This window comes from Betta splendens, chromosome 13, assembly GCF_900634795.4.
Source record: "Betta splendens chromosome 13, fBetSpl5.4, whole genome shotgun sequence".
In the NCBI taxonomy this organism is placed as follows: Eukaryota; Metazoa; Chordata; class Actinopteri; order Anabantiformes; family Osphronemidae; genus Betta; species Betta splendens.
In genome coordinates, this window is record NC_040893.2 from 4367210 (window position 1) to 4378943 (window position 11734).

Here is an 11734-nt window from a genome sequence, read left to right on the forward strand (position 1 = left end):
GCGTCAAGGGTTAAATATTACCCTGTGCGTGAATGACACAGAAGTTACACGGTCTCCGTGAGAAAACACCCAAGTATTTATTTGTGTACACAAATGACATGCATTACACAAATGAATAATCATAGGATATACAATTAGAAAATGATTACGTAATGTTTACGTGTGTATACGTTACACCTGCTCATTTAAATGACATTAAGAACGTTGGAAACACATAATTTACAACGAACTCTAAAACCTGCAGGTTTAATGATTTACTAAGGAAAATGGTTTCAACTCAACATTATTTGGTCCATCTAGTAAATTAAAGCATGAAATATGATTAGACAATGACAGTCTTACCCTAACTGGCTTTGTTCTGCAAATTTTAATAATAATCTGGCAATGGCAATAATAAAGCCTATGAAATTACGTTAGGATTCGGTCACATATTGAAGACCACAATGTGCAACATCCGAGCGATGACCGTGAGTTGGCCTTCAATAGGTGGAGTAGGTGATGGAGCCCTGAGGTTAGTCTTGGCTGCTGACGGTGCTGGCAGATGGGTTGTATGGCACGACAACAGAGAAGACACAGCCTGCCTCCTGGAAGGCTTGCCTCATCTCCACCTAGTGGGACAAACACAGACTACATCAGACAGTGCACATACTGTACATCCCCTACTACAACAGAGCTCATGTATCAGTCACAGGATCCATCCATCATCTGAAACACTTGGCCTCTCAATGGGTGGAAGGGTTGCTGGAGAGGCGGGACCAGAGACAGACCACTCTTACATACTGGCAAATATTTGGTCACTAATTAACTTTTGGACTGAGAGGGGAAACTGAAATAGCTGAACTCACACAGACACAGGGGAGTGCATGCAAAGTGCATTTACAGTTTTTTTAAACAAAGTTTTATTTTATCAATCCATATTATTCTGTTATTTTCATGTATCATTTCAGATTTGTTTTTAACTCACCCAAACAATCAGATCAGAAAGCAAGCTTTTCTTGTGTCATCTTAATGTTTTTCTAAAATTATGGTTTACAGTAGTTGAAATCAAAGTTTGTTTGAACTAAAGTACATCCAAAAAAAGCCAAAAACACAGTCTTTGACCACTTGCCAACCCCGATACACTGATCTACAGTAGACTCAGATTCTCTTATTGTTTGGGACTCATGACAGAATAAATAAATATTTTGCAATCAGTAATATTTGATAAAATAAGGTAAAATAAACTTTCTTGATCTCACAGTGGGGAAATTCAGTTGCTGGAACAGCCACAAGACAGCAAAGGATTTGCAGGATCTAGATGGTACTTACTGTACTGTACGTTGAAAGCAAGGCAAAAATGTCAACACAAATATTTGTCTGAATCCATGGCAGACTAGCATACAGAATGTAGGAAAGTCAGCTAAACACTACAGTACAGTGCAATCGTACCAGTTTGGCTGGGTCCATACACAGACCCACCACGGCGCCCCCACTGCCAGGCAGCTTCACTGCTGAGCCAAACTACGAGAAACAACTACAATGAGTGCATCAACAAAAAGCAAACACAAACACCGAAGCAGGGACACAAATCCAGAGAACAGCAAAGTCTAAATGATCAAACAAAAAATGTACTTAGTAGTTGTCAGAACCCTTGGGGACTCACCTGTCTCGCGAGCTGAACCATCTTGATATTCCCAGGACCCAGACAGTCATCAGTGTAGATAGATCTGCAGGATAAATAGCGTTGTTAGCTCTGAGCTTAATATGAATATGAAGTTCATGTCTCCCTGCTTACCTCCTCAGCTCAAAGTTCTGGTCCATCAGCTGTGCCAGGCGGCCCCAGTCTTTCTTCTGTAAAGCTGTTCTGAGTGGTAAACAGTTTCAGTCAGTTCCACAGTGTTCACTTAAGAAATGCAGCAATAAGGTGATAAAAACTACTGTAGGCACCGTTTTCTGAGCACATTTGAAGCCAATTAACACTCAAACATTATACACAACTATTAAAGTCACTTTCACACTGTTGTACGAAGGGCAGATAAAATCAATTAAATGATTAACCGCCCTTCTATCTTTGCCCTTAAACAAATGTCCCCTGCTATTTACTACAGCTGCTATTTACCATCTGTAACACATCCAAACCCACCTCGCTTGATCGGTGAGCTCTGCGAACTTTTTCATGGCTTCAACGACCAGGGGCTCCTCTGTGAAAAGACAGAAACCCCTGACGTTGCATGACTAAACAGGGCAACATGGTTTTCAATCACTCATGTTCAAACATTTGTTAGATTATTATTAGTTTAACATTACACTTTAACTTATAAGAAGAATAAGAGAATTCAAGACCGTACGCCTCTACATACATGTACTAATGCCTTGTTGACAATGTAATATTACAGCTGCGCCTTTAGTTTTAGTTAATGAGAATATTTATCGCTTCAAGTTTTTTTCTTGAATACCATTTTAAACATTTACTTTGTTATGAGCTGTTGAAGTTGTTTTGTATGTATATGACCTATATATGGTGTGCATAAACCAAGATATCCTGAATAGAATTACTATTAAATATCCTATTGTTATTACTATTTTTTATAATGTATTGAGTCTAGGAGGAGAGGAGCAACAGATTCACTGTCTTGTTCAAAGACACTTTGTAGATTCCTTCTCTGGTTACATAGAATGTTTGGACAGTAATGGCAATTAACTGGTGACTTTAATCTAGTTGAAGTTGTGACCTCACCTCAATTCACTATTCAAAATATTACTTATACTCTCATGTCACTTCAACAGTAGCTAAAAGAAATAAAGGGGTACCATTAAGCCAGCGCTGTCTGATGTTGCTGTGGATGCGTCCAGAGTCACTGGGGTCGCTGAGGTAGGCCAGCCAGAATGGTGGGAGGTCACTCGTATCCATAGTAAGATAATTCCCTATGATTAGAAATATGCAACCTTTAAAAAAAAAAAAGAAGACATTTGGATGACTCAGCACCTACTAATGGCGACATCATTACCATAGCCCCGCTCCTCCATAAGCTTCTTGCTGAAATCCATGTAGACTAAGCCTTCATAGACCTGTAAAAGTAAAATATTATGCAGTGGGTTTGGTTCATTCAGTAAACGGAGAGATGTTTTATTTAGATGGCAGACCTGAACAACTCTGTCCTGCAGCCCTGCAGTAATGAAAAGTTCATCAGTCTCCACGTTGAGGATGAAGTTGGCTCTGATTGGCTTTGGGAGATCCTGAAGTGTAAAGCCATAACGATTACTGAATATACTGTAACTGAATGTAATGTAAAAGCTGTTGTATTAGCAGGATTAAATTGAAGTATAATTAAGATGGATTAATATTAGAAACTGCAGTAGAAAAGGTAACTGAAGTCCTCACATTGTCTGTGACGTTGTAGAATTTCATTAGGCACTTCAGGGTAGCGGAGACAATGGCACTGCACAACGCAGAAGGTTGTAAACAATTAAACAGTTAATGTACTTGCAATATTGATAATAGAACATGTACTTTGAAATTAGGTAGTAATAGAACATCCAACAAACCAATTTACCTGCTCCCAGCAAGGCCCTTCATTAAAACAGAGACAGGTTTTGCCATCAGTAGACTGCTTTATGTGTCAGACTCTAACTAAACACTCCAGGAGTGCTTTCAAACAGAGCACTTGGTCAGATGCTTACCACTTGTCTGGGAATGTTGGTGTCATACTTCAGTGTGAAGTTCTGTTTGGTCAAAGCGATACTGCAGAACATAAAAAGAATGTTTAATAAGAATTGACGTAAAAAGTATTATATCATGTTATTTAAAAGGTTTCATTTATGTTATTTTGTACCAAAGTACATCTCATACTCTGCTCACAGAACAGACAAATTGCCCTTTTAAAGTACATCATTTTTTTAAATAATGTAAAATTAATCATGTATTTTTTAGGACCGCCTTCAAAAATATGCATTTTTTGGCCTATAATGATGATATGATGATATTATTCTTTAAATGGGTCTATTGGCTCCAGGGAAAATATGAGGTAAGCTGGAGATGTACATATAGAATAATAAAAAGTGAAATAAAACATTGAATGCTAACAATTATACATTAGCTTAGTTTAAACACTATTACAATTAAAACCAATTATGTTCCTGATTCTCCACAGCACAGCAGGCAACTATCAGCTTTGGATTAAACATGTGCAGAATGTTTTTCCTTTTCAAAAATCTCACCCCTGTTTGGAGCAGAACTGGTAGAACTTCTTACAGGTCGCTTGCAGGAGACGGAGACCTCCCAGGTATCTAAAGGAATTAAGGGTCATTACAATTTAAAAGGCTGAATGTGACTGTAATGCTGGTTAGCTCATCAACACACCCCTCTTTCCTGCTTATACAGAACAGGTCTTGCAAGCTTCCAAATTCTGTGGGGTCATTGAGAGGATGAGGAACTAAAACCTATAAAGTGACAGAAATACACTGTACATCATGTTTTTCACTCTAGAAAAAACAGCATTTCGTGTGTGTGTGTGTGTGTGTGTGTGTGTGTGTGTGTGTGCATAAATCACCAATGTCTGACTCTCCACCAGAGTGACCTCAGCCCAGTAGTTAGAAATGGTCATGGCGATGGTTTTTCCATTGAAGCCGTCTGAGGGATTCCCCATTAATCCAACCCTACATCGGACAAAGGACAGTAACCTGATATAAACCCAAACCAGTGTGTGTGAGAAGTGTCTGGAATTTGTGCTGGCACCTCCTTACCTGGCATAAGATCTGCAAGTGATTGGTTTAGCAGGATTGTCTCGATGCTTACTGGAATAGTGGGTAAGCCACTTGGTGTAGTCAGACAGTCCCTGAGTTACACAGATAAATAAGCCTAGTGTGGACAGTGCTTAGAGCTGAAAGGCATTTGGCACAAGAACAATGTCACATTACGTTTTTTCTTGCTCCCCCTTGCAAAGTCACTTGGTGTCTGGTGGTAATGAAAGTCTAACTGCGTGAAGCAAAACTGTGTAAAAGCAATGACATGAAAGACAAGTGACAAAGGTATTAATACAAACCACTTGTCCAATAAGCTGGAAACCAGTGGGAAGCTTCATGCCAAACACATCAATCTTCTTCTCATTGATGAGCCACTCCTGATGAAAAAAGCCACAAAAAAGCATGAATTTGTGAAAATGAATTTACAAAAATGTAATGGACGTTTTGGAACAGTGGTTTCCGACAACGATGAAAGTAGTGTTGCATGTAGGAGTGTGAGTGAACTACATCTGAGCAGCCTTGTGTTTGCTTCAGTGTACTTGCAAGAAATTAATCCACACATACAGTACTGTAAGACAGTGCATCTCCAGACACCTATAGTCTCACCAAATGTGTGCAACATCAGAAATAAAATCATGTTGGTAGAATTCAAGCTTTAGATAAAATTATTATTTTCAGGTAAACACATTTTGGACCGCTTGAACACTGTTTTTCTTTCACCTACGAACCCAGAATTGTCCGAAGGTCCTGTCTGTGCCCTGAGGCTGCAGGCTGAGGAAATCCGAAAGGCAGGACAGCGTGTTTCTCTGAATGCAGTAGAACACCACACTGGCCAGCCGAGACTCTGTCAGCCCCTCCTGGGGTTTCTCCAAGAAGCGACATATCCTAGTTCATGAAACTAGGATAGATTAAAATCTGATCTGCAGCATGCACAGAATCAAATGTATGTCAGTGAGCCTTGGGTCCATAACAAAGAACTACAGTCTAGCACTGCTCTTCATTAGAGACCACTTTGTTTTACCTGTGTGTGTCAGGACAGACCTCCACGATGCCCCTGGAGCTGCTTTTCTCACTTTCCTCAAGCTCGTAGTAAACGATTAGCTCACCAGGCTGCAGCACAGACACAAAAACTCGAAAGGAGGTGACCTCACCTCCTTCATAACAATACCATACCTATACAAAACTGAAATTCCATTAGTTCTTGGTGCACATTGGTATTGTTGCAACCTCACCTTAGACCTGAAGAAGCGGATAACTTGTGCAATGTCAAAGTTCTGGTCTGCACACAGCATGTCTCCTGCTATCTGCTCACACAAAAGGTTCTCCTCATTAAACGACACCCAACCAAGCCACAGGACTAACTGATGGATTTCTCATACCACCACAATGTCGTCCTGCAGCTTGCGGCTGCGTATGGCCAGCTCCAGGTCGGCCACGGCACCCAGACGATCTTCCAGCGTAGTGCTGCCATCATTTATCACGTTCTCTACTGGGAAGTCATTAGCGGTGGCCCAACGTTCATAGTGCTTATACCTGCTCAGTGTAACATTTATAGAGCAAAACACAAAACTTAATGGCTTTAGCCACAACAATGGTCAAATCAAATAGGTTCTAAAAAAATTGTTTATTTACGCACTTGTCTGCATTTGTGACCAGATATACATCTGTAAACAACTGCCGCCTGCAGAAAATGAGACACAGCAAAAATGAAAAATTTTGACAGAAGGTAAAAACTGCAGAAACTGTGCCATACTCACGTGTTGACAGTTTCCCACCAAAAGTCGAGGATCTTCTTTCCTTTAATGCCAGGAAGCAAGGCCTTTGGAACCCCAGTCATCTGGCTGTAGAAACCTGTTGCATCATCCTGTGAAAGGAGAGGTGGGAATGACGACAGAATGTCAATACACAACACATTTTTAAAGTAACAAACATATACAGTGCTCTTTATGCCGAGCGAACGACTGATTTCACAGCAGTGATTTAAATATTATTGACTCTTAATGCTAAGGCTGTAAATGCATTCACTACATAGATGTTTTAAATTAAGTTATTAGTATAATGTGATGTTATTGTTTCATCTTCCTTCTGTTTAGAAGTTTCTTATTTTTACTCTTTTTGGGACAACACGTGTTTTATGACCAATATTAAACCTAAAATTTACGGAAATTGCGATGGTTGTTGTCCTAAGTGTAGGACGGACGCACCAGCACGTCTTCACGACAGAACATGCTGCATGTCCTGGTGGCTGCTGGCTGTAGCCGACACACCAGGCAGTAAGATTGTAGCATTGCAACTCCACAACTAAGGCGAACTTTGAACCGCGGCGTGCTTGTCTCGTTTCTGTTGCATTCAAGCTGCTTACCTTAATTTGTGTTTCTAACACGGTGCCGTGACCGGCAACCAGTAATATACAGATCATGGATAAGGCCCGATCAGAAAAGCAATATCGTAGCGAACAACAAATGACAAACGTCTAAATCAACGTTGCAGCTCATGCATGTCCGAAGACATTCGCTTCCGCAAACATCCTTCACAATAAAATCCCCCGTTCAGTGAACATCCGTCTACTGTATGTGAAATAATCCGCAGATAAACGTTCATCGATACTAAAAACACAATTTGCCAAGTTTTCAACTTTAATAGTAAGTGAACATGATTTATGACATACAGTATAGAATTTTTTTATATAAAGACATACATCGCCTACCTAGTAATGCAACGCTTTCATCCCCATTCCATTTTGTTACATTGTTGCAATGTAATTATTGTCCTCAGTGAAGCTTTATTAAACACTTAAAAAATACAGCAAAGCAAACAAAGTTGAACTACGACTAAATAACTAACTTTGCATCAACTGCTTGAAGTATTATTGATAAAAGATGAGAAAAGACCAAGAAAGGAATACAATGTTTTTAAGAGATATTAACATGAGTGTAATTGATACAGAGAAGCACAGTCAAGATTGCAGAGGCCAAGAAAAAGAAACCTGAAAAGTTGGCAATGTTTTAGAGCTTACTATACTGGAGGTTAAATAAAACATTCATAATGTTTGCAGAGGAAGGCATTCAACGAGGGCTTTGCAAAACTGGTTGGATTCAAAAGGTTTGAGTTGATTTGTTTTCATTCTCTTTTCAGATCTATCATGTTTTTATGATTGTGTCGTATTCATCAAATGAATTACTTCCATTTTTTTAAGGCTTTGAACACTGTATTAGTCATATAGCAAAGATGCTAAATGTGAATATTATTGACAATATTCAATCATTTCACCTTTTTGCACAATCAATCACATATAAAGTAACTCAATGTGTTTCAAGTACTTTTTTGGCCCATGTGTCTTTTCTTGTCTCTGAATACCACTAGGCAACAGGTTTGTCACTGGGGGTCTGTGCTAGATGATCCCACAATTCCATGCTGTCTTAGCAGGTTCCTAAGGATCTGATTCTTGGATTTCCAGTCCTCCACCTGTGCAACACAGTAACACAGATAACAATGAAATCGATACATAATACAAGTGATTGTAAGTTACATGTAAGTTATAATATCTTTACTTTTTGATCTTTTAAATAAATGTTTAAACAACAATAGTAACCCTCATGTGTTTTCTGAGTTAATCTGTTATACGCTGTTGTATGAACATGAAACATGAAAAAGCAAGTTCACTAAGCTATACTCTACCTCCTGTCTGAGTAGCTGGTTGTCAATCCTGAGGCGATCAAGTGAGCTGATATCTTCTCCCAACTTTAAGTTGCTCTGTCTGAGTTCTTTGATGTACTCACAGGCTTTAGACAATATTCCTCCTTTACTCTGAATTTAAAAAAACAGAAGAGAATTCAACAGTTAGGAACTCAGGCCTATCTTAACATTTTTCTCAAGGTTGATTTCAACCTTTTTGAGCAAAACATCCTCATGAGCAAGATGACAGAAGAACATGAACTGGGTTCTTTTTTATTGTCACTGAAATACAGAAGGGCAGCCTCAGGTTTAAATGTGCAAACGGAGCTACACTGACCTGGCCAGTCTTTGTATAGTCAACGTTGCAGTCTGGGATGGTCTTTGAAAGCTGCACAATCCAGTTGTTGATTTTGTCTCTTCGCCTCCGCTCAACTATAACATTTTATTAAAACACTGCAATCTCACATTTTAAAGCAGAATGTACTTTTAGGTCAAATGTCTCACATTATTTCTGACCTTCATTGTGTTGTGCTCGTCGTTTTTCATCTCTGGATGCCCGAGGAGCCTCTTGCTTCCTAGAAAAAAAATCTAAATATTTTTTATTTAGCTCGACTTCCTGATTATGGGTTACACAGTTATTTTATTCAGATTGCTTTTAATCTGTGGCAATAAAATTTGTATGTCATTACGCAACGTATGGCTGAGTACGGGGTGCGATTGTCCTTTGATTGGATGCTGTCAAAACTTCCTGGGGTGACATCATCACATAGAGCTGCCCTGTGACACAAGACATTAAATTTAAAACTGAATAAGACTTCTAAAATCCTTACAGCATTACATTACCATACAATTTTAAAATAAACAATTCCATAACATAAACAGAAAATAAGATAAATATAAAAGTAATACATCAATAATGAAAACTATTTAAAAATATTAACATTTTATTAAAATTATAATGAAATCAACATAAAATTACAAATAAAATGTTATGATGCACAATGTTTACTTTGCACAAAGGAGTATGCTTTTTTTAGTCAGGGCTGGGATATTAATTCAGGCAATCCAAACATACACAAAACAAACTATCATTCCATTAGGTTTTACATACAGATTTAGTCTGCCAAAGAGCTCTTAAGAGTACAAACACTTTTGGCCACATTTGTACAACTACTGTATTACCTGTGGGAGTGGTCTGGCCCAGCAGTGTGTCAGAGGCCTGCACTGTCGTCACCATGGTTCCAGTTGTAGCATCCGCGATGGTGGCAGGGTAGTAAGTGTATTGAGTCTCAGCGCTTCCATCTCCTTCCAACCCCTCTGGCTGGGAAAACACAGCCTGCAGTTAAAGAAACATTTATTACACTGTTAGTCATGCTTAATACTGTTCAGGACCCAATGAGTTTAATGATATATAACATATTTAATATCTATCACATAACCTTCCTACAGCCATGGGTCTTGAAAAACAAAAATTAAATATCAATGGCGCTCGTGTAAATATATTTTCTCGAGGTCAAATCAGCTTTTTCTTTTAAATAAAAAGGTCAATATCAGAAATTCTATACAGTACGACAGATGATATATACATTTAATATAAAGACAGTTACAAATAAAGTAAGGAGAGTGTTAATAATAAACAATTGCCCCAATACAAAAAGGGCAGGTGTAATAACTACAGTACTGTATAAAAATTTAGGTTCAGAGCATGAAAATACTGTAGTAGTACTACAGAGGAGCACATTCTAACCAGTCATGTACTCACCTGTGTTACGGCCTGAGTGGTTGCAGGGAAACCAGCTACCAGGCTGACCGCTGATCCTGCACCATCTGTCTGAGCCTCCAATTGGCCATCTGACACCTGGATAACTCTGTAGGTCACCTGCAGCGTTACATGTTACACTAAGCGATCAATGTCTCATTAAGACTGAAGCAACATGTAAACTACTGTAGGACGTACATATAGCAACCTGTGACAAGCTGTCAATGGACACATGCATGTCCACATCAGTCCGTCCTACCTGTCCACCTGCTCCTTCTGTCTTGAAAAGATACTTGATGGGCTGGTCAGTGAATGTGGCAGCAGACTGAATTGTAGCAATCGCAGCTGGATCCTCTGCAGTGGCAACAGAGCCTGAAGTCAGAAACACACAACTTTATAGGAGTAGGTCTATCCTACAAAACCGGCCAAGGAAAGAACATCTCTATGACAACTTCATTTTATAAGTGCTTCAAGCAGAAGGTGGAATAAAACACGAAACAGCACATTTTTATGCATAAAAGATGTGAATCGAGGCCCTAACTTGTTTCGCTGCACAGCAAATGATAATCAAAGCCGTGTTCGTTTACCTTCCTCGCTGACGGTAATGCTCCCATCTGCTTCAGGGCTCTTCTGTTGGCTGAACACATATGCAAATAAGCAAAAGTATTCATACTGCTGTTCGGTTAGTTCATTAATGATCTACTAGTCAGTGGCATGCGGACGTATTTTTGTTATTATTTGGCTATGGCGCCTGAGATTTCAGTCCCACTCACCCCTTCATTTCTGCCCACAGTCTTGGACGAGGAGACCGCCTTCACTCGCTCCCACAGCCAGACTGTGAAACAAGTTCATAAGTTTCACAAAAATGCGGACGTCAATTTACTCCAAACTAGAAGACGTGATATTGTTATTGTGACGTTTTACGACAGAGAGTTTACGAATGAGATTAAGCGTGAAACGGTGTTGAAAAAAGGGCTGGTTGGTAGCTAGCTGTGGGCTCTGCGAGCTCACCCAGTAGGAACGTTACTATGGTTGTTTAAGGAAACGAGCCGAGTTGGCCTTCACAATTAAAGCATGAAAATAAACCGTAGGAAACAAATGCGCGTAATCTTTCACGTGTAACATTAAGTGCGACAATTTACCAGCATATCGTTTTAATTGTAAAATATCTCACTTTATTTGGTATACTTGTACACCCCGGTACAGGGTGAATGTGTAATACGCATGCATGCACATTTAACTTATTTTGGCGGTTTTACCGGAAACCCAATTTATAGTGTTCAAAATCATTGCGGCTTTGTCGACAAGGATGGTACCTTTCTGCTACAACTCGGCCCCAGCGGTTTTTACAGATGTGAAATCAAACACTCTGTGCTACGCTAGATAAAGCAGTGTCCACTGCATCTAAGAAATACTATGCTCGGATATATTAACGAAGCTCTATTATACGAATACTCGATTCTGTTATCCATATTCCAGACTGAACAAAGATCTACTTACACCGCAGTGGTCCCTCCCCCGATATTTGTCAACAGACCTGCTTCGGACGAGGCTCTGCGCATGCGCGACAGAAATGTA

At 39.4% G+C, this 11734-nt stretch overlaps 2 protein-coding genes across 10 annotated transcripts; both read right to left on the reverse strand.

The window, feature by feature from the left end:
* Positions 1–54: 54 nt before the first annotated feature.
* Positions 55–7243, reverse strand: gkup (glucuronokinase with putative uridyl pyrophosphorylase). Of its 5 annotated transcripts, none has more exons than XM_055513856.1 (23): positions 7085–7243; positions 6498–6586; positions 6359–6403; positions 6102–6255; positions 5955–6026; positions 5744–5832; positions 5451–5607; positions 5022–5099; positions 4723–4814; positions 4530–4635; positions 4340–4419; positions 4198–4266; positions 3661–3721; positions 3534–3550; positions 3362–3419; positions 3124–3216; positions 2988–3048; positions 2791–2904; positions 2123–2180; positions 1775–1843; positions 1643–1706; positions 1429–1500; positions 55–608 (listed from the first exon to the last, which is right to left on the reverse strand). In XM_055513856.1, the coding sequence occupies exons 1-23, from the start codon at positions 7139–7141 to the stop codon at positions 513–515; spliced, it is 1851 nt and encodes a 616-aa protein (XP_055369831.1). In that variant the 5' UTR covers positions 7142–7243; the 3' UTR covers positions 55–512. The 5 variants fall into 5 exon arrangements, 2 of the variants coding, with proteins under 2 accessions (XP_055369831.1, XP_029026458.1); XM_029170625.2 differs by having other exon boundaries at positions 6480–6586; XR_003787919.2 differs by lacking the exon at positions 55–608 and having other exon boundaries at positions 1775–1838; positions 6480–6586.
* Positions 7244–7340: 97 nt separating this feature from the next.
* On the reverse strand, positions 7341–11725 carry usf1 (upstream transcription factor 1). 5 transcript variants are annotated; one of them, XM_029170631.3, is made up of 11 exons: positions 11657–11725; positions 10930–10991; positions 10744–10793; positions 10416–10528; positions 10160–10276; positions 9580–9718; positions 9087–9174; positions 8914–8972; positions 8735–8829; positions 8401–8529; positions 7341–8187 (listed from the first exon to the last, which is right to left on the reverse strand). In XM_029170631.3, the coding sequence occupies exons 2-11, from the start codon at positions 10935–10937 to the stop codon at positions 8098–8100; spliced, it is 888 nt and encodes a 295-aa protein (XP_029026464.1). In that variant the 5' UTR covers positions 10938–10991; positions 11657–11725; the 3' UTR covers positions 7341–8097. The 5 variants fall into 5 exon arrangements, with proteins under 5 accessions (XP_029026464.1, XP_029026465.1, XP_029026462.1 ...); XM_029170632.3 differs by having other exon boundaries at positions 9580–9733; positions 10416–10510; positions 11657–11724; XM_029170629.3 differs by having other exon boundaries at positions 9580–9733; positions 11657–11723.
* Positions 11726–11734: the final 9 nt, after the last annotated feature.

What these genes read in the sequence shown, in the direction of transcription:
- gkup (XM_029170625.2), bottom strand. Translation starts at nt 7,141, where the DNA reads ATGATCTGTATATTACTGGTTGCCGGTCACGGCACCGTGTTAGAAACA. An exon ending in CTGGTCACAAATGCAGACAA is followed by an intron (nt 6,256 to 6,358) that starts GTGCGTAAATAA and finishes TACACTGAGCAG; the next exon opens with GTATAAGCACTATGAACGTT. An exon ending in GGACCTTCGGACAATTCTGG is followed by an intron (nt 5,100 to 5,450) that starts GTTCGTAGGTGA and finishes TTTTTTCATCAG; the next exon opens with GAGTGGCTCATCAATGAGAA.
- usf1 (XM_029170629.3), bottom strand. An exon ending in CAGAAGGAGCAGGTGGACAG is followed by an intron (nt 10,277 to 10,415) that starts GTAGGACGGACT and finishes GTAACGCTGCAG; the next exon opens with GTGACCTACAGAGTTATCCA. An exon ending in ACTATACAAAGACTGGCCAG is followed by an intron (nt 8,530 to 8,734) that starts GTCAGTGTAGCT and finishes TTTTAAATTCAG; the next exon opens with AGTAAAGGAGGAATATTGTC.